Source organism: Anolis carolinensis, chromosome 4, assembly GCF_035594765.1.
Source record: "Anolis carolinensis isolate JA03-04 chromosome 4, rAnoCar3.1.pri, whole genome shotgun sequence".
In the NCBI taxonomy this organism is placed as follows: domain Eukaryota; kingdom Metazoa; phylum Chordata; class Lepidosauria; order Squamata; family Dactyloidae; genus Anolis; species Anolis carolinensis.
This window is the reverse complement of record NC_085844.1, coordinates 11941027-11959169: the sequence shown is the minus strand read 5'-3', so window position 1 is coordinate 11959169 and position 18143 is coordinate 11941027. Positions and strand designations below refer to the sequence as shown.

General features: G+C 37.4%; 1 protein-coding gene across 3 annotated transcripts in view; it reads left to right on the top strand.

The window, feature by feature from the left end:
• The window catches only part of khdrbs3 (KH RNA binding domain containing, signal transduction associated 3), a 116132-nt gene extending 102569 nt beyond the window's left edge, over positions 1-13563 (top strand). For 2 of the 3 annotated variants that reach the window (XM_062980004.1, XM_062980002.1), the window contains 4 exons: positions 3497-3555; positions 6329-6478; positions 7984-8044; positions 13339-13563. In XM_062980004.1, the coding sequence (XP_062836074.1) occupies positions 3497-3555; positions 6329-6420 (151 nt within the window). In that variant the 3' untranslated portion in view covers positions 6421-6478; positions 7984-8044; positions 13339-13563. Of the gene's footprint in view, positions 1-3496; positions 3556-6328; positions 7548-7983; positions 8045-13338 lie in introns of all 3 variants that reach the window. The other variant, XM_062980003.1, reaches the window with a different exon arrangement.
• Positions 13564-18143: the final 4580 nt, after the last annotated feature.

Genomic DNA, 18143 nt, shown 5'->3' with positions numbered 1-18143 from the left:
TTGTATCTATCTATATACATTAATTTTATATATGAATTTCTCACTCATATGTTTGCAAGTCTTTGCAAATCCTATATACATATAGATAGCTAGAGATTTCCATGTACCTGTATATCTGTATCTATTTGTATACATTATTTTATATATTAATTTTTGCTTCACATGTTTGCAAGTCTTTGCAAATCCTATACAGATATAATAATCTTTATAGAGAGAGATGTCTAGATAGGTATATATGAATATAGATATATAGGGCTTGCAAATATTGCAGGAGGGAACTGCACATATATATATATATAGAGAGAGAGAGAGAGGATTTGCAAACATTTCAGGGGGAAATGCATATGTGAAATTAGTATGTATGATGATAGATCTATATCTAGCTCTGCATTGTTTATGTAGGTATTGAATTTTTGCCTGTTACCATGTTGGAAGCCGGCTTGAGTCCCCATGGGGAGATAAGACAGGGTACAAATAAAGTTTTTATTATTATTATTATTATTATTATTATTATTATTATTATTATTATTAAGTTATTGTTAATATTGTTTTTGTTGACCCTACTTTTCCACTTAGAAAGCTAGTTTACTGTTTTTCTTTGAAATACGGTAAATATTCAAAAAACTTTAACCTACTGATGCCTCAAAATAATTTCATTGGGATCTATTTTCATTTTGAAATTTACCAGTAGCTGCTGCATTTCCCACCCTCGGCTTATACTCAAGTCAGTAAGTTTCCCCAGTTTTTTGTGATAAAATTAGGTGCCTCGGCTTATATTAGGGTCGGCTTATACTCGAGTATATACGGTATGTGTTTTTTTTTTACTGTGCTGTGACCCACGAACCATTGGGAGAGGTGGGTAAGAAATCAAAATTATTATTATTATTATTATTATTATTATTATTATTATTATTATTATTATTATTATTATTATTATGACACAGCAAACAAGATAGATATGCTGGATTTCATATCACAAAATCGCAAGTCGAACACTTCCCAAGTGTCTAGGACTGTGTGATGTATTTTCGGATGATGCTCGCAGATCCCAGCAGGGTGGCCTTTTGCAGCTGGCAGATTGTAATTTTGTCAATGTCTATTGTTTCCAAATGCCGGTGAGATCTTTTGGCACGGCACCCAATGTGCCCATCACCATTGGGACCACCTGCACTGGTTTCTGCCAGAGTCTTTGAAGTTCAATCTTGAGGTCCTGATAGCGGCTGAGTTTTTCCTGTTGTTTTTCGTCAATGCGACTGTCACCTTGGATGGCGACATCAATGATCCAAACCTTTTTCTTTTCCACAACTGTGATGTCTGGTGTGTTGTGTTCCAGAACTTTGTCAGTCTGGATTCGGAAGTCCCACAGTATCTTTGTGTGCTCATTTTCCAATACTTTTGCAGGTTTGTGATCCCACCAGTTCTTTGCTGCTGGGAGGTGGTACTTGAGGCATAAGTTCCAATGAATCATTTGGGCCACATAGTTGTGCCTCTGTTTGTAGTCTGTCTGTGCAATTTTCTTACAGCAGCTAAGGATATGATCAATGGTTTTGTCGGTTTCCTTGCACAGTCTGCATTTTGGGTCATCAGCTGATTTTTCGATCTGAGCCTTAATTGCATTTGTTCTGATGGCTTGCTCCTGGGCTGCAAGGATCAGGCCTTTTGTTTCCTTCTTCAGTGTCCCATTCGTGAGCCAGAGCCAGGTCTTCTCCTTATCAGCTTTTCCTTCAATTTTGTCAAGGAACTTTCCATGCAATGTTTTGTTGTGCCAGCTGTCAGCTCTAGTTTGTTGTTGTTGTTGCTGCTATTATTATTATTATTATTATTATTATCATTATTATCTACAGGTTCTGTATCCATGGACTGAAAATATATACAGTAGAGTCTCACTAATCCAAGCCTCGCTTGTCCAAGCCTCTGGATAATCCAAGCCATTTTTGTAGTCAATGTTTCCAATATATCGTAATATTTTGGTGCTAAATTCGTAAATACAGTAATTACAACATAACATTACTGTGTATTGAACTACTTTTTCTGTCAAATTTGTTGTATAACATGAAGTTTTGGTGCTTAATTTGTAAAATCATAACCTAATTTGATGTTTAATAGGCTTTTCCTTGATCAGTCCTTATAATCCAAGATATTCGCTTATCCAAGCTTCTGCCGGCCCGTTTAGCTTGGATTAGTGAGAGACTACTGTATATTTTTTTTAAAAAAAATCCCAAAGGCAAACCTTGATTTTGCCATTTTACATGGGGGCATCATTTTACTGTGCCATTGTATATAACAGCACTTGAACATCCACATATGTTGATATCCACATATGTTGATATCTGCTGTATCTGTTTAAGCAGTCGTGTTATCAGTGAGAAGGACAGAGTCATTGAGAACATATTTCAAAACTTGCTGCTCATCAGATTCTCTTGATATGAGTAATTGAAAATGGCATACCTTTTTTGACCAATATGAGGTATATGTACTGAGCCAGCTTGTTGTTCTGATAAACCTAGGATTGCCTATCCCAATTGGAAACCACTCTTTAGGATAAAATCTTTCTTGACTATTTACTTTGCACCCATTTATCACTGGAGATATCAAACATTCAGTATGAGGAGTTTTCTGTCCAAAGCATATTCTCTAGTCTTCCCTCTTTTTATAAACATTCATGAATGTGGGATAGGACGCACAGTGGAATCTCCCCATATGAGCCTGCTGACAGAAAGAGATCTTATTCACACAGGCTTTTGGCCACAAATTGGACACAGTCGGGGAGGGGGGGGGAGCTTTTAATGAGCCTATTGTAATTTTTCACCTTTCTGTGTTAGTAGCTCATTTAATTATTTTTCATTGCTCTTTTACATTTTAACTGTATTGGGTTTGGCTGAATGTTGTTTTATGTTTTATGGTACGGCCCTGCATAAGATATTTGATAAAAGTATAGATTCAGGTAGATTTATATACAGGTTGAGTATCCCTTACCCAAAATGCTTGGGACCAGAAGTGTTTTGGATCTGGGACCTTTTTTAGATTTTGGAATACTTACATTTGCATATATGTACTTAAAGAGATGGTCTCTGAAATGAAACCCAAGGCTAAACACAAAATCATTTATGTTTCATATATACCTTTTTTATACCCATACCCTGATGGTCATTTTATCCAAAATATTTTTTAATTTCTTTGTGCATGAAACTCAGTTTGTCGTACACAGAGCCATCAAAAAGAAAAGGTGTCACTATCTCAGCTACCCATGTGCACAATTTTGGATATTGGAATTGTGGTTGAGAAATGTCTCGTCTCTATAGATATGTAAGCTGTGGATTTCATTGCACAATAAGTACTTTATGGATTACTCCAGTAATAGTTTTGCACTGATTTTTGAGTGAATTGATGAATGCAATTTCAATGGCTACCACATGTTTTTTCTGAGCCATTCAGAATTTTCCTAGTCGCACTGTATCTTCTTTATAGCTGGTTTCTATTTGTTCTTTCCAAACAGTGGGACAGATTACTATGATTACGCCCATGGCCTGGGTGACGAGACATACGATTCTTACAGTAAGTAACTGTAATGCTTTCTTTTAATTGAAAAGTGGGGTGGTTTATACTTTTGTAGCCTTTTACTTTTCCAGCTTTAAATCTACGAAAATCTGTACTGATATACATTTGGATAATAGCAAAAATCTGTTCTCTTACCATTTGATAACGACCTGATGCTATTGCTAGTAAAGCTGTTAATTAAATTATTTCTGATGTAGAGAAGATAAAGAAGGTGTATAGAAGATAAATGGAAAGGCTTTGTCACACAGTAGATAACCTTTGCATTCAGTGCCCAGTGCCTGATGACAACTGCAGTACAAGACTTTCAAAAGAGTCATTTGCAAATTTATGGAGACCACCCCAGTGACTATATATTGCTTCCTGAATCTGAAGTAGTATGCCTCTGAGTCCCAGTTAGTGGGAAATAGAACAAGAGAGTTCTCATGCATTTGTGTCCTACTCATGGTATTGCTGTAGGCATGAGGATATAGAACTCTGCACTAGAAAGGCCTTCAGTTTGATCCATCAGAATTGCATTTATCTTCTAACAACTTGATGGTTTAGAGACCAGATGCTCTTTTACGATCTGTCACTTGCCTGTTCTGTCCCACTTCCACAATAGCAGATTTATTCCATTTTAAAGAATGCTGTCTTCGGTTGCTTAAATAGCGTTAAAGCATTGTTAGGAAAATGATACTGCTGTGCTGCCTGGAATATATTTTAGGGAGTTGCGGGTTTTTACCTGGCTGCTTATTTGACTTCTAATGGGAAATAAATTCTGCTGTTATGGCACCATGGAAATCTTTACGAGTTCAGCAGATTTGAATTAGGTGGGGATAGGATGGGAGATGGAACCTCCTGATCTCCCAGTTTGGAGTTCAAGCAGACAAGCAAGCATGTGTCAAATAGATAATTTTATTATTCACTGAGCCATGTCACATTATCGCGTACAGATATATGCACTTGCCATGTTCAGTTGTGACGCAAAGTCTGGTCTGTGCTACTTAGGTCAGATGGACAAGTCAGCAACCCTTTCCCTACCTCTGATCTTCTGCTTCTCTACAGAGCCAAGTTTTCACTGGAATATTGCCAGTGAAGAGCATTGGCTTTAGCATTTCTTTCAGTATTCCATTTTGCTGGGTGTTACACATCTTCCAGGAGAGTGTAATCCAATATTCCTAGGATTAATTTTCTTGATACATCAAGCTATTATAGGTAAATAGGTAGATTGGTCGGTTCATCTCAGACAGTCTACCATCTAAATTTGGACGGGAAAGGAGAAAAAAGAGACCAAGATGATAATACGTGCAAGTGCAGTTTCCTGTATTTAAGTTATGTTTCATTTCCGATGGGAGGATGAGGAGAACAAAAACACAAGAGAGTTAGGAAGAGGAACAGATTTTGAATTAGAGATGGACAAAAATCAGTGTATTGCCAGCACATAGACATGTAAGAAAGAGAATAGTGCCATGAGGGGTTCCATGGAAGAAAGCCTATCCAAAATATTTCCTGATTGTGGAATGGGTTGTGTTATATATCTTGGAAAGTAGTGCCTCTTTGCACAATAGGAACTTTCTGCCTCACTTTCAGTATCCCAGGCTGCCACCTAGATGTTTCGACATGAGTTGGTGTCATAACATTTGACAGTACACAACTTAGAATTATACCTTAATTCCAAATTCTTTGCTGAGGCAGCCTTTGAACATGTTCACCTTGCCCTACAGGGCTTTTTTTAGTACTTCAAATTTGCTTCTCTTTGCCACGTGAACAAAATTTCAAGCAACTAGTTACTGCACAGAAGTTGTAAAAGGTATTTTAGATGGGTTCAAAGAAAGAAGCCGACATTAGGGATAGCTGTTCATAAAGAATAACTTGCAGAGCGGAAACCATGTTCTAATCATGAGGATTAATAAAACACACACACAGTGGTGACAAGTTTAATTAAAGAAATCCGTTCTGGATTAGACACACAGAGCATGTTAAGAGACACCTTTGCTTTAGGGATAAAAGCTAAACCTTTGGTGAGAGATCAGAGGGATTCAGACCTCGATCTGTCATAAGGCAGGCCCCCCACATGGGAGAACACCCACTTTCCCCAACAATTTGCCTGTTGTCAGAGCAGGTGACTCACAATTTCTCACTAATTGATGCGGCAACACTTTTCAGGAACGTGACTGATGACCATTTTCTGGGGCCTCTTTTGAAGCATGGTGGATTTTTTTTAGAAAACAGCCTCCTACCTCAAGCAATGATGACCTCTGCTTGAATTTGTTGTTATAGATCATCCCACCAAGCTTGTATCATGGGCTTAAATGTCCCTGAGTCACCTTGAGGGGAAGCAGCTGATTGCACGACATTACCAAAATAGAAAAGCTTCCTTTGACTCCCCTTGAAACATGCTAAATTGATCTCCATGGACTTGGATGTGGCTTGGATCATTCCATGCTTCAGCATTAAATTGAGTTGTTTGGCAGGAGGGAGTCTGGCTTCAACTTTGTTCATGGTGAAGCAGAGACCGGCAGCGGTGTAAAACATCTATCCTTACTTTCCAAATGGACTCTGTCGTACTTTGCATTTTGGTCCGAAACTCTATGGTGATGAGCCAAGTAGAATATGTTTATTTATGTTTGTTTATTTACATTATTTATATTCTGCCTTTCTCCCCATGGGGAATATAGAGATAGATTGGATGATTTTCCAGTCTCTTCCTCTGGAATAAATCTAGGATGAAAAGATACCACAAAGAGATAGAAAGAAAGCCTTAATGATATATACCCTTACTTTGTTTCAGGACAAGAAGAATGGACCAATTCAAGACACAAGGCGCCACCAGCAAGGACAGCAAAGGGAACCTTCAGAGAACAGCCATATGCCAGATACTGATTATTCTGTCTGATGTTGTGAAATACCCAATCTCCACCAGTCCTGTATACTGTTCAAAGTAATTTTTTTCTATGAACAATCCCTTTTTATTAAAATCAAAAGTGCTTAATCTGAATGGACGGACTGAGCTTAATCTATTTTTTGCTGAATGAAAACCTGGACAGGAAGACATGTGAAAGGAGAAGCTTTGTTATTTCCAGATTGTATTTCAGGGGAGAAAAAAAAGGGGGAAAAATAGGCGATCAAAACAAAAAAAAAAGGAAAAAAATAACCTTTGATTAACTAGTGTTAAAAGCAGTTAGATTTACTAAATATGTTAATCCATGATTTTAACCTAAGCGTAACCTTTTATTTTAAAGGTTTTTCAACAATTTAGTTCTTCTAGTTTTACCTTTCCACCATTTTGGTAGTCTTTCTCTTGCAAACATGCATAAAAAGGGAAGCAGATCAGAAATGCAAATGTGGTATTTTGTAATTTGAGTCTTGAAATGTTCTGTAGTGTTAAGCAGAGTTTACTCTTGCTTGATACTAAATAAACTTTTGAAAGAAAAATCAGTGTGTGTGAGAGTATGCATTTATTTATTTAAAAACCTGCATAAATAGTAGTAAAACAGGGAGGGAGTGATTTTAACAATGATCAATATAAAATGTTTCCTACTTAAAACACTGTACAACTTCTTTTGTTTTTTTAAATAAAATGGTATAAACCAAACAGTGGATTTCATCATATATATATTTCACCCATACACACAATATAGACTTAAAGACTTGTTTAAAAAAGTATCCAAATGTTCTTGACCTGCTGGTATGCCATTTTTTTCTTTTAAAAAAAGAGCAAAGTCTTGGTTTAAAAATAGCTAATACATTTTCTGAAACAAAACATTAAAAAGAAAAACACTTGTGACGTAGTTTTCATCTTGTTGAGCCTTTCTTCAATAGTGCAACTTTGGATTATTTTTTTTTCCCGTTCTGTTCTTTTGAGAATTTTGGTACCTTAATGACAACCTCGCTCAGTGCTGGAAGCAATAAACACAAAGCTTTTAAAGACTTTCTGACTTGACTAATTGAGGTCGCTTTCGTCAGAGGCAGAGGATGTGTAACCCTTAAAACGGTCTTCATTTGCAAAGGTAAATAAATCAAATAAGATTTTAATCTCACTTAATTTATCTTAATATAACCAATAAAAGCAGGGAAAAGTACCAATTAGCAAGTTCTATTTTAGATGATGAAGAGGGAGCTTTAAGATCACCACCTAAAATTTCATATTAAAAATTAATTTGTTCTAGTCATCTAAAAAGCCATAGCTCGGTCAGTTTAATTGGAGCAAATTATTCCCTATTAAACAAATGTAAAACCTCATAACTAGTAACTTGTAATCCTAGAATTTATGGACAAATAATGTAACTAAGAATTTAAAACTTTACAAATGTCTTTTTCTAAAGCTTTTTCTTAATTGTTGCTTTGATGTCTTTTGATGGTGATATTATGAACTGCTTTTTTATTGTAGCTGTTAGAAGTGTCCAGTTTTTTTAGTTAATACAAAGAAATATTTTCTTTTGTCAGGAAACAATGAATGCCATGGAAAAACCAAGAGGATTAAAGCCTGTTTCCTGTTGATGCTTTGGTAGGTACTAAAGTTTCTGTAATACCGTAAAAATACAATAAGCTATATTTAATTGTTAATTCCAACTAGAGCACGCCTATTAAATTAATGGGAACATAGTGTATCAGCATTTACTCTCATCAAAACTGAACTGAATTTAAGTTGATATATATGGTTATGCTAATACTAGAGGCAGAATTCCTAGTGCGTTTTCTCATTGGACAGAAAGATCATGAATTGAAATGTAGAATGCATGAAGTACAGAGCAGTTGGAGGATCTTTAAATTATATTTTTACTGTTATTCATTTGAAACCTTGGGTTGCTGTTTGGACCTAGCATATGATATCATTGTTGCTGTGTGCCTTCCAGTTGACACCCACTCAAGGCAGCTTTCTCCTAGCATTTCTTTGGCAAGATATGTTCAAAGATTTCCCATTGGCTTCTCCTGAGGTTGAGAGAGTTATGACTTGCCCACTGAGAGTTTTATGGCTGCCCAGGGATTCACATTCTGGTTTTCCATAGTCCCAGTTCAATACTCAAAAAGTATTACACTTTGTTGAGTTCCTATGATATCATCCCCACCCACCGAAAGTATGCAGATGAGTGAATGAAGTTTTAAGTTGAAATTGTATTAACTCTGTGTAGACCAGATTCAGAGAAGAACCAAATGCAGTGCTAATTCCAAATAGTGGAAGCCCATTTAATTCAACGGGTCTTGGCAAATGACAGCCAACTCTAGGTGGGATAAAATTGCATTAAGTACAGAAGGCGCTATTGGCTAATGAACAAGACAAAGGAAAGAAAATAATATTTACAAATACTCAAAATAAGTTTGGTAAGTGACCAGAAATCTTGACAGGAAGGATGATGTGCAGCAAGAAATTGTCATAGTTTGAATATTTCTGTGCAAAAACATTCCTGTTTGGAAAATGCTGCTTTCTGTGCAAAATTGGTTTCTTCTGTACAAACTGAATAGTTTTGGAAAACTGCAGTACAGAGAAAATTCAAGAAATTATTATTTCTTGTGAGAACCAAGATAATAAACATTTGCATCCCTGGTGATTTATGGATGCACCTTTATGGTGACAGTTCTGTCTAAAATGTGCGCTTAAGGAAAACTACACACCAAGAATTTTGTGTCTTCTAGAAAGGAGTAATGTTACATGATCTCTTTTGTTGTGCACATTTCTTCCTTTCTGGGGTATCTGAAAAGAAAAGGAGGTGTCTATCTGGAATACATTAGGCATTTCAATTTAGTTTCAAGCAGAGATGAGGATCATTCAATCTTCCAGGTGTTATTGGACTGCAGTTCCAGCCAGCCTTGTTAGGGATGTGCAGCATTTCAGACTATCAATATCTAGAGGACTTTTTGAGTCCAGTGCAGCTGCTGGCTCTGAAAATAGGTTGCAAGAAGAAGGCGGTATTGGGCCAGGAGACATTAGTTAGTTCTGCATTCCTAACAAAGACCTTCAAAAAAAGAAGAAGAAGAAGAACATTATGTTCAGAAAGCCAAGTTCCTACATCCTGATATGCTACCCTGTAGGTTTGTCATGCCCTTGTGAAATTGCAGCATACTCTGTGCTCTGCTCACTTTCCCACACACCATGGTATGATATACAGGGGGTTTGAAAAAGAAGTCCCTAGTTTTAAGTATAAATACATTAAAACTAGGGAGTTCTTTTTCAAACACCCTGTATAACCTCACTGCCTTTCAGAAATAGTTTTTATAACTATATAATAATAGTATTATCATGCTATTTTTTCCTTCAATAAGACAGCAGCAATACAGTTGGAGGTTTTGCTGGAGTAGTGTGCTTCCTGCTAGATCTGAGAATACAGTTAAATTATTGCTGTTTACATTTGTATTCCTTTATCAAATGGACAATTGATGATATACACACTTATTTCATCCTTACAAACCTCCCTGAGGAGGTTTGCTTCAGAGATATGGCTGCCCAAGGCCACCTACCAAGTTTTCAGATTCAATGAGGATTGGGATTCCAGATTTCTTTAGTTCCTATCTAGCAGTCTTAACTTTCTCCCTCATTCTTTGCATTAGAAAAAAATGCAGTCATGTGGCTGGCTTTCGGAAGCTTGTACCATCTATGTCTTCTGATCAGCATACAGTGTATAGAGTCAAGAATAAAAAAGCATCATTACATAGTCATCTGTGTTTAATAAGAATGGTCTTAAAGCTGTGGCTATTATTCAATGTTTGACGTATCAAAAGATGGTCTTCAACCTCTAGATATTGGGGTCATACTGTACCAATTCAGCAAAAACAGCAGTAATTATTGGTAAAGCCAATGACTCCAAAGACTAGGAAAAACTACTAAAAACAAGTGGGTCTTTATGACTTCCTGTAAACCTTTGAGGCGGTGGACCTTGAAGGAAACGGATTTGGGGCCTCCACTGAAAAGGCCACCCTCATTTGTACTCTTAATAATAATAATAATAATAATAATAATAATAATAATAATTAAAACTTTATTTCTATCCCGCCTTATCTCCTGGAAGGAACTCAGGGCGGTTTTCAACAAAAGTTGGCAAACATTCAATGCAAAGAATACCATAAACATCAATTTATGGACAAACAAATAAACAACATCAGGGTATAAAATCTGTTATCTAGTATTGGTAATAAACAAATCTGAAGATGAAGGCAGCCTTTGTATTGAAGTTATAAAATCCCACTTCCACGCACAGCCATGCTGAATGGGAGGTTGTAATCCAATGGGCATTGCATTTGAGAAGATTACCTAGCAAATGGGTGAATCTGGCAAAGATATTTAGACATCATCACTTAACACTACTCTATGATTAAGGTGCTGTTGCTTTTTTTCCAGCTTTGCACAGTTTTCCAAGAGAGAAATTTCAAAAACACAAACTCCAGGAAATTTTAAAGTTGAAACCTGCAAATTAGAATTTAGAAGCAATAAACATGTTTACCAGATGTTTCTGTATATTAATCAGATTGAAAGGTGCAACAGCAGCTTGCTATTAGTTATAAAATTAATTTTTGCTCAGATTCACAAGGCTTCCAGAGTGTAAAGTGGACGTCATGTCTAATAAAGTAGGAGTAAGAATGTATAATTATTAGGCAAAATACAAGGTCTGTATTTTAGTGGCATCTGAGAAATAATCAACTTAGTTCTTTATATAAAGAAACTTAGATTAACTCAATGTATCAAGTATAGTCATTAGTTCTGCTTAGGTGTTACCTGTAGGACTTATATACTTAAATCCTTTTGTTTTAGCACGTTAATCATTTATGTGAAGTGTTGTCCTTAAGATGTGGTGTGCCTTCAAGTGGGTTACAACTCATGACAATCCTAGGGCAATCCTATTAACAGAGTTTTCCTGGCAAGATTTGATCAGAAGGGGTTTACTTTCATCATCCTCTGAAATACGACTTTCCCAAGGTCACCCAGTGGGTTTCCATAACCAAGTGGTCATTTGCACCCTGGTCTCCAGAGTCCTTGTCCAACACCCAAACAAACCACTATGCTACACTGGTTCTCCTTGGTTATTTTAAATAAATGTCTTCTTTTTAAAATGCATTTTCTCCATCCTTTCCTCTACAAACTACATCTGACCGAGGTAGCATTCTGTCTGTGACTGTATCACTTTTTATCTGAATTATCTACTGAACCAGGGGTAGAAGTCATTTGGCCTTCCATATATGGTTGAACTGCATCTCTCTTTTTTGGTATAATTTTTTATTGTGTTATATGAAGGAAAACAAAAAAACAACTAATTTTCCAAATTTCATCAATCAAAATACACACATTATTTCCCCAATCTCCCTCTTCCCACCTGTGAACCCCCACCCATGACTTCTGACACCACACCCTGCATCTCTCAGCAGAACTGCATCTCTCAGAAGCTCTGGCCAATAGGCCAGTGTTGCAGACTTATGACCTCTGGAGAATTGTAGGTTTCTATCCTTGCTGTAGACCCAACCATTTTCACCAAAAAGAAAACTAAGCCATTCTTCCCTTCCAGTAGCTTTCTATGAACAGGATTTTTTTGTTTGCTTTGGGGATATGGAAGAGCATTCTGTCAAGTGCGTCCTCATTTGCAGTCTGAAATGGTACAATCCAGACAGAGGTTTAATTACTCCAATAAGACCTCCTTATCAGGTTTCAGGATTCAGTTCAGCTGGTATCTGAAGATATGGCTGACCTTTTTCATTGGATAGATGGATGGATTAGATAGATGGATGATTTACAAACAAATCTGCACATGAAGGGGAATGATGTGGAATGAAGGGTACCAATTTATGCAGGAAATATGTGGATGGGAGAATTAATTCTACCCTGACTTTTAAAAAGAATACTTATCTAGAAGTAAAAAAAAATAGCCCAGCAGGAAGACAACACAACTTCTCTTCCTTCTGTTGGTTTTAACTGCTGTAAGTGGCTGATAAAGGCCTACTCCTTGCAGAATGACTTTGACATCTACCATGTCTTTGGGCATGTTAGGAAGAAAGGAAGCTGCCATATACTAGGTCAGTCTATTGACCCAATAGGTCTGTTATTAGTACAGTGCAGCTCTCCAGAATTTCAAACAAGAATTTAATCCCAAAATGTCATAATTAGAGAGGCTATGAATCTTATGTGCAAAGTATGTGTTCTGCTCTGACTTGTATTTGAACAGTATAGCCAACCCGCCACATTTGCAGGTTTAACTTTTGCAGATTTGATTATTCATAGGTTTGATTAATATGATCCAGTGTGACCATTGAAGTATATGGAAGTTCCTATAGAGAAAATCTTGCTGGTGGAAGTTCACCTTAGGGTTGCCCTGAGGACCTAAAAACTCCTAGAGAGATGGATTTTTTTCCACTTTGTCAGGACCCTTATGCTTCCAAACTCAGCAAATGTGGGTGGCTGACTCTATGAGTCTCATTCCACATAGCCATGGATTTGTTACTCTACAAGATATACCACATAGCCACAAAATTCTATGAGCAATATCACCACAATTCTGTGATCATGCCAAAGCTGAACCTGTTCCTGAACCAAGAAAGATAGTCCTATGCAGGTATTACCTCAGCTAGTTTCCTGCCTTTCAAAATGGATTGTTCCCCCATGGCAAACATCAAACAGTAGGATTTTTCTGTTTTAACAGCAAAGCCAGTCTTTTTTTCCAGAAGGATGTACAGTAAACTTCCCCACATAAATCAGAAATATTTCTAATTGCTGTTCTCTGCCACCTGCAACGAGATAGTCCCCTGAGAGTCACCAGTAATTATTAGTTCCAAGATTATATACATCTGTGTTTTTTTTTTTGTTGTTCTGCTGTTTTACAGGGACTTCGCTATGGACAGACTAAAAATACTTCCTTCACCAGCGTGCCTTGGAAACAATAGCCAGCAGCGATAGAAATTTCAGTTGGATTTCCTTTCTATGCGACCTGCTGTACTGCAGACTTTATAGTATGTATAGCTTTTTAGATATCAGTTTTAATGCTCAAAATGTTTCATTCACTTCTGCTGTAACTTTGTGAAGCTGTTAATAAAGGATATTCTATTTCATTGTCCTGGACAAAGAAATATTGATTTTTCATCAAACTCTATTCGTTTCTTCACACTAAGAATAACCTTGAGCGGGGAGTCTCTTTCCAGTTTGCCCATTGCTGAAAGGGGCTTAGTGGTTGTGTGTGCAGCTAAGCTAAGTAAACAGAAGAGTGTGATGCTAAAAATGTTTGGGCTGAATGAAAACAGATACTCTTCCAACACAAAGGGACATGGAGAAGGATCTCTGAAGGACTAAGAAGCCACACTTGATTTCTCTGCTCTCATATGAGATTGCTTTTAACATTGTGCTGATGAACTGCAGCACTGTTTTGTGCAGACTCCTTTTTTACCCTTTACTTTTTGTAAAAGCACTTGGAATCTGAACACATACCAGCCCCTTCAAAGCAAAAATACATAGCAATTTCTATTTCATATGAGCGGCTTATTATTATAAACCAAATCTGCAAGACTGGGATTCACATGAATCAGCTTTACAACTTTCTCTAACAAATTACACCAAATTGGGATGGATAGCTAATACACCAGAGGATAGAATCAGAATCCAAAATGCCCTCAACAGATCAGGAAGCCGGTCCAAAACTAACAAGATGCATTTCAGTGGGGAAAAATGTAAGCTACTACACACAAACAGAAGAAAATAAATGCATACATATAAGATGTGTGACAGTAGTACATGTGAAAAGGCTCTTGGAGTTTTAGTAGACTACAAGCTGGTAATTGGTAAATAATTCAATTTTATAGTGGTTTTTACATTTTTATTATAATTTTATTATTATTAACGAAGTCTGACATGGATGTACAGAACTGGGTACCCCTGTTACGAGCTGGTCATTGACCGTAATAAAAGTTTACTTACTTACAAGCTGAACATGATTCAACAGTGTGATGCAGCACCTGAAAAAGGCAATGCGGTTCTAGGCTGCATCAATAAGAGTACAGGCAGTCCATGAGATACAAACATCTGACTTACAAACAACTCATAGTTAAGAAAGGGGCTGAGACAGCAGGAAATAAGAGAAAGCTACCCCTCAGAAGGGAAATTCACTCCTGGGAGAGTTATTACCATGTGGGGAAAGGTGTCTCCACAGAAGCTTTGTCACCAATCCTTGCTTCCACAACAAGCCATTTTTTTCAAAATACAGTTATCACAGGTACAGAAAAGGAGGTGAAATCTTCTGTACAGGGACACAAACAGCAAACCAAACACCACAGAGGTGTTGACCATTCCCTATGCTATCCAAAGCTTTAAAAGATATATTTTTGGCGAGGTTTGCACTTTTTAAATGTTCCTGTTCTGACTTAAATACAAATTTATCTAAAAAACAAACCTGCAGAACCTACCTTGTTCCTAACTTGGGGGGACTGCCTGTATAGTGTTGAGATCGAGGGACAGTATAGTCCCACTCCTTTCTGCTTTGGTCAAACCTCATCTGAAATAAGACTGACAAGTTCAAGAAGGATATTCACAAGCTGTAATGTGTCCAGAGAATGGTGATCAAAATAATTAAAAAAAATGTGGAAGCCAATGCCTATAAAGAACAATTTGGAGAGTTCGGCATGTTTAGTCTGGAGAAGAGAGGCTGAAGAGGTGAGATGAAGCCAAGTTTAAATATTTGAAAGGATGTCCTACTGAAGGTGGTGTATTCTGTGTATTGCTCTTACTGCCGTCTTCATCTTTCCTTGCCTTATCAAAATATTTCCTTCTCATTACTCTCTCTTGCTAAGATACACTAAAGCAAAATGTTGTGACTTTACAGCCAGTCTTCGTAAACTGTTGGCCCTGACCCCAAATCAGGTCCCCTTAGCTCAATAGTGGGGTTATGAAAAATTAAAGGATGTCTTAACACCCCCCCCCCCCACACACACACACACTTTAACACAAATCTGTTTGCAACAACATGCAGTGTTTACAGTGGACTCTTCAGCTGTACTTCATAAAAAAGAAAACTAACCTATTCAGCAAGGCGCAAATGCTGATTTATAATCAGTAAATGTTTGTTTTTATTTTATATAGCTGGGGTCACATAAAATTTCAAAGATCCATACTGAATCAGAGCATGCAGTTATCAAATCAGCCAGTGGCCCACCATACCCTACATCTAATGTTCTTTGTGATATGCAAAACACTTGCCTTTGATAAAGCAAAATCCTTCACCACTATCTTGAAGAGTAAGCACTTCTGGCCTCCTCCCCTATGAATTAATCTGGTTCCTTTTTAAAGATATCAGAAGTAATTATTCCCAGAACCCAGTGTATAATCCCTTGTTCCTTTTAATTAAAAGAAACTTTGTTCCTGTTTCATTCTGTGCAGCAGAGCATAGGCTGGTTTCACCTTTGGAATTCCAGTAAGCTACTTCGGTCTTTCTGCCCTGGTATTATCAGCACTTGTCTTGGAAATCTTTGTAGTATCAATGTCCATGCCTCCGCATCCTTTCTGGAAGTGTCTGGAACTGAAGCTGAGAAACTATAGCATGCTCCAGGTTTAGAGAAATACCAGCAAATTGGAAGTATGCATTGCTTCATCTCCATAAGATCACATTTCTGCTTTCTCCAGCCCTTGTCCTGCCTCGTCTTTTACTCCCGTCTACCTTTGACTACTTCTAGTCCCCTGTAAGAACAGACCTGTTTTCAATTCTTGATGATTACACACTACTGGAGTGTTTCACTCACATCGCTGTATTTGAAAGGAAATAGAGTATTTGAAGATGAACAACAGAAAGGCCAAAGGCTTCAAACTTGGATGTTCCGGGCTTCCGTTTTCCAACATAAAGGCCAAAACTGGAATATACATGATGTGAATGTGTGGCTGGAGTATGAGGAAGTCTCTTCTGGTTGGAAATGGAGCAGATATGATAGTCATCAACTTCATTACACCAAATATAGCTCACTTACATCAAGCTATTCAAGAGGGGTCCCTCCATTTCAAGGCAGCTTTGCGCGGAAGAGAGTCTACAAGGTGATGAGGGGAAGGTTGTAAGAAAGTTCAGTTACAACAGGTGATGTGAGCTTCGTGATTATGGACAAAACCATGCTCAGAAAAATATTTCAACAATCCTATAAACCTGTCTGCAATTTAAATGGGAATTTAAATTAAAAATGGCACAGAAACAAGGCCAAGATGTGTGTAATTATTACACCAAACACATGCTCTATCTACCATTTGACTTTATTTCCACATTCTTTGTTCTCCAGAGAATTTCTCATGTTCTGCAGTACGCTTGTTACTCTAGTCAACACATTGATGGTACTGTTTTAACTTAATTGTGTGGGTATTTTTAGGAAAAACATTGAGTCCTTTTAAAATGCCTCCCAAATAGGTCAGACATTTTTTTTAATGCAAATACAGTGCATTGGATATATTGGATCCAGGGACCTCTGCGTATACCAGAAAATATTCATGGATGCATCAGTGGAAGCAAACCCTGGCCACACATTCTCTGGGGTTCACTGCCTCTGGAGAACATGCCAGCCACTTGCATCTGTCTTTGAGGCACAAACTGAAAGTGAGCAGGAGTCTGGCTTCCTAGAAGCAGGGGATCCCAAAGAATATGGTGCCCTTGGGAGCCAGGGTTTGCTACCTCTACTGCTGCCTGCTGCCATTTTTAATAGGGACTTTCTAAGCCTCGCTTTATATTTGCAGTCTCTGCAAGCCCCACTCACTTCTGTCTTGTGAAGGAACCCCACCACTTTGAAGGCTGAAGCAGACAACTGGCATGCTTTCCATTTCAAATTCAAATCTAATGTGTTCCATTAAATCTGGATTGTGAGCCTGCAGGAACGTTATTTTCTAACATGGTTGCTACCATGATTACATGTGTAACCTCAATATAAAATGAAAGTTTGTAACAACACCAAGGCTATGAAAATGCAAAGATGTAAACTACAGAGAGGTAGACTTTTGTTAATTTCCACAAAAGTATAAATGGAACTTATGGCTCCAGAATGATTTAGAATATCCAGTTGTAAGTTGTTTTATTCATGACTGCCTCATATTGTTCCAGAAAAGCAAAACACACTCTGCATCTCCGGTTGCAGCAAGATGAGATAGCACACCTTTGCAGTTCTGTTTTTGGTTGTTGGCACCAACCTTTATCCAAGGGTTTTTACATTACAATAGAACAATGGCATTAACTAGAATGTGGCTCACACGCTCCACTTGTCCTCATTCACAAGGGACAATCTCCAATCTGATAACGTGTTCCTACTTCAGTGATCCACATCAGCCAAACCAAGTTTTTGCCATCACAAGACATTCAGGCATAACAACATCCAATGTTCTCTCAGAACTCAAGAGCTGTGAAAAGGAAAATTATTCTGATTTTTAATGCAAGGCAAGGTGTAATGATGACAGTGTTGGGACTAAAACTATCCAAACCCAGAGATTACAAGTTTCAAACATGAAATGTAATAACATTTCCATATACTATTGCACAGCTTAAAACCAAATTACATGTGGCCAAAAAAACCATCAGAGTGCGGTCAAGATGGCAGAAGTTATTACATTCTGACTAAAACCCTAAGCACATTCACTGCCACTGAGTCTATGACCACAATGTTGTTGTTTATTGGAGTCAAGT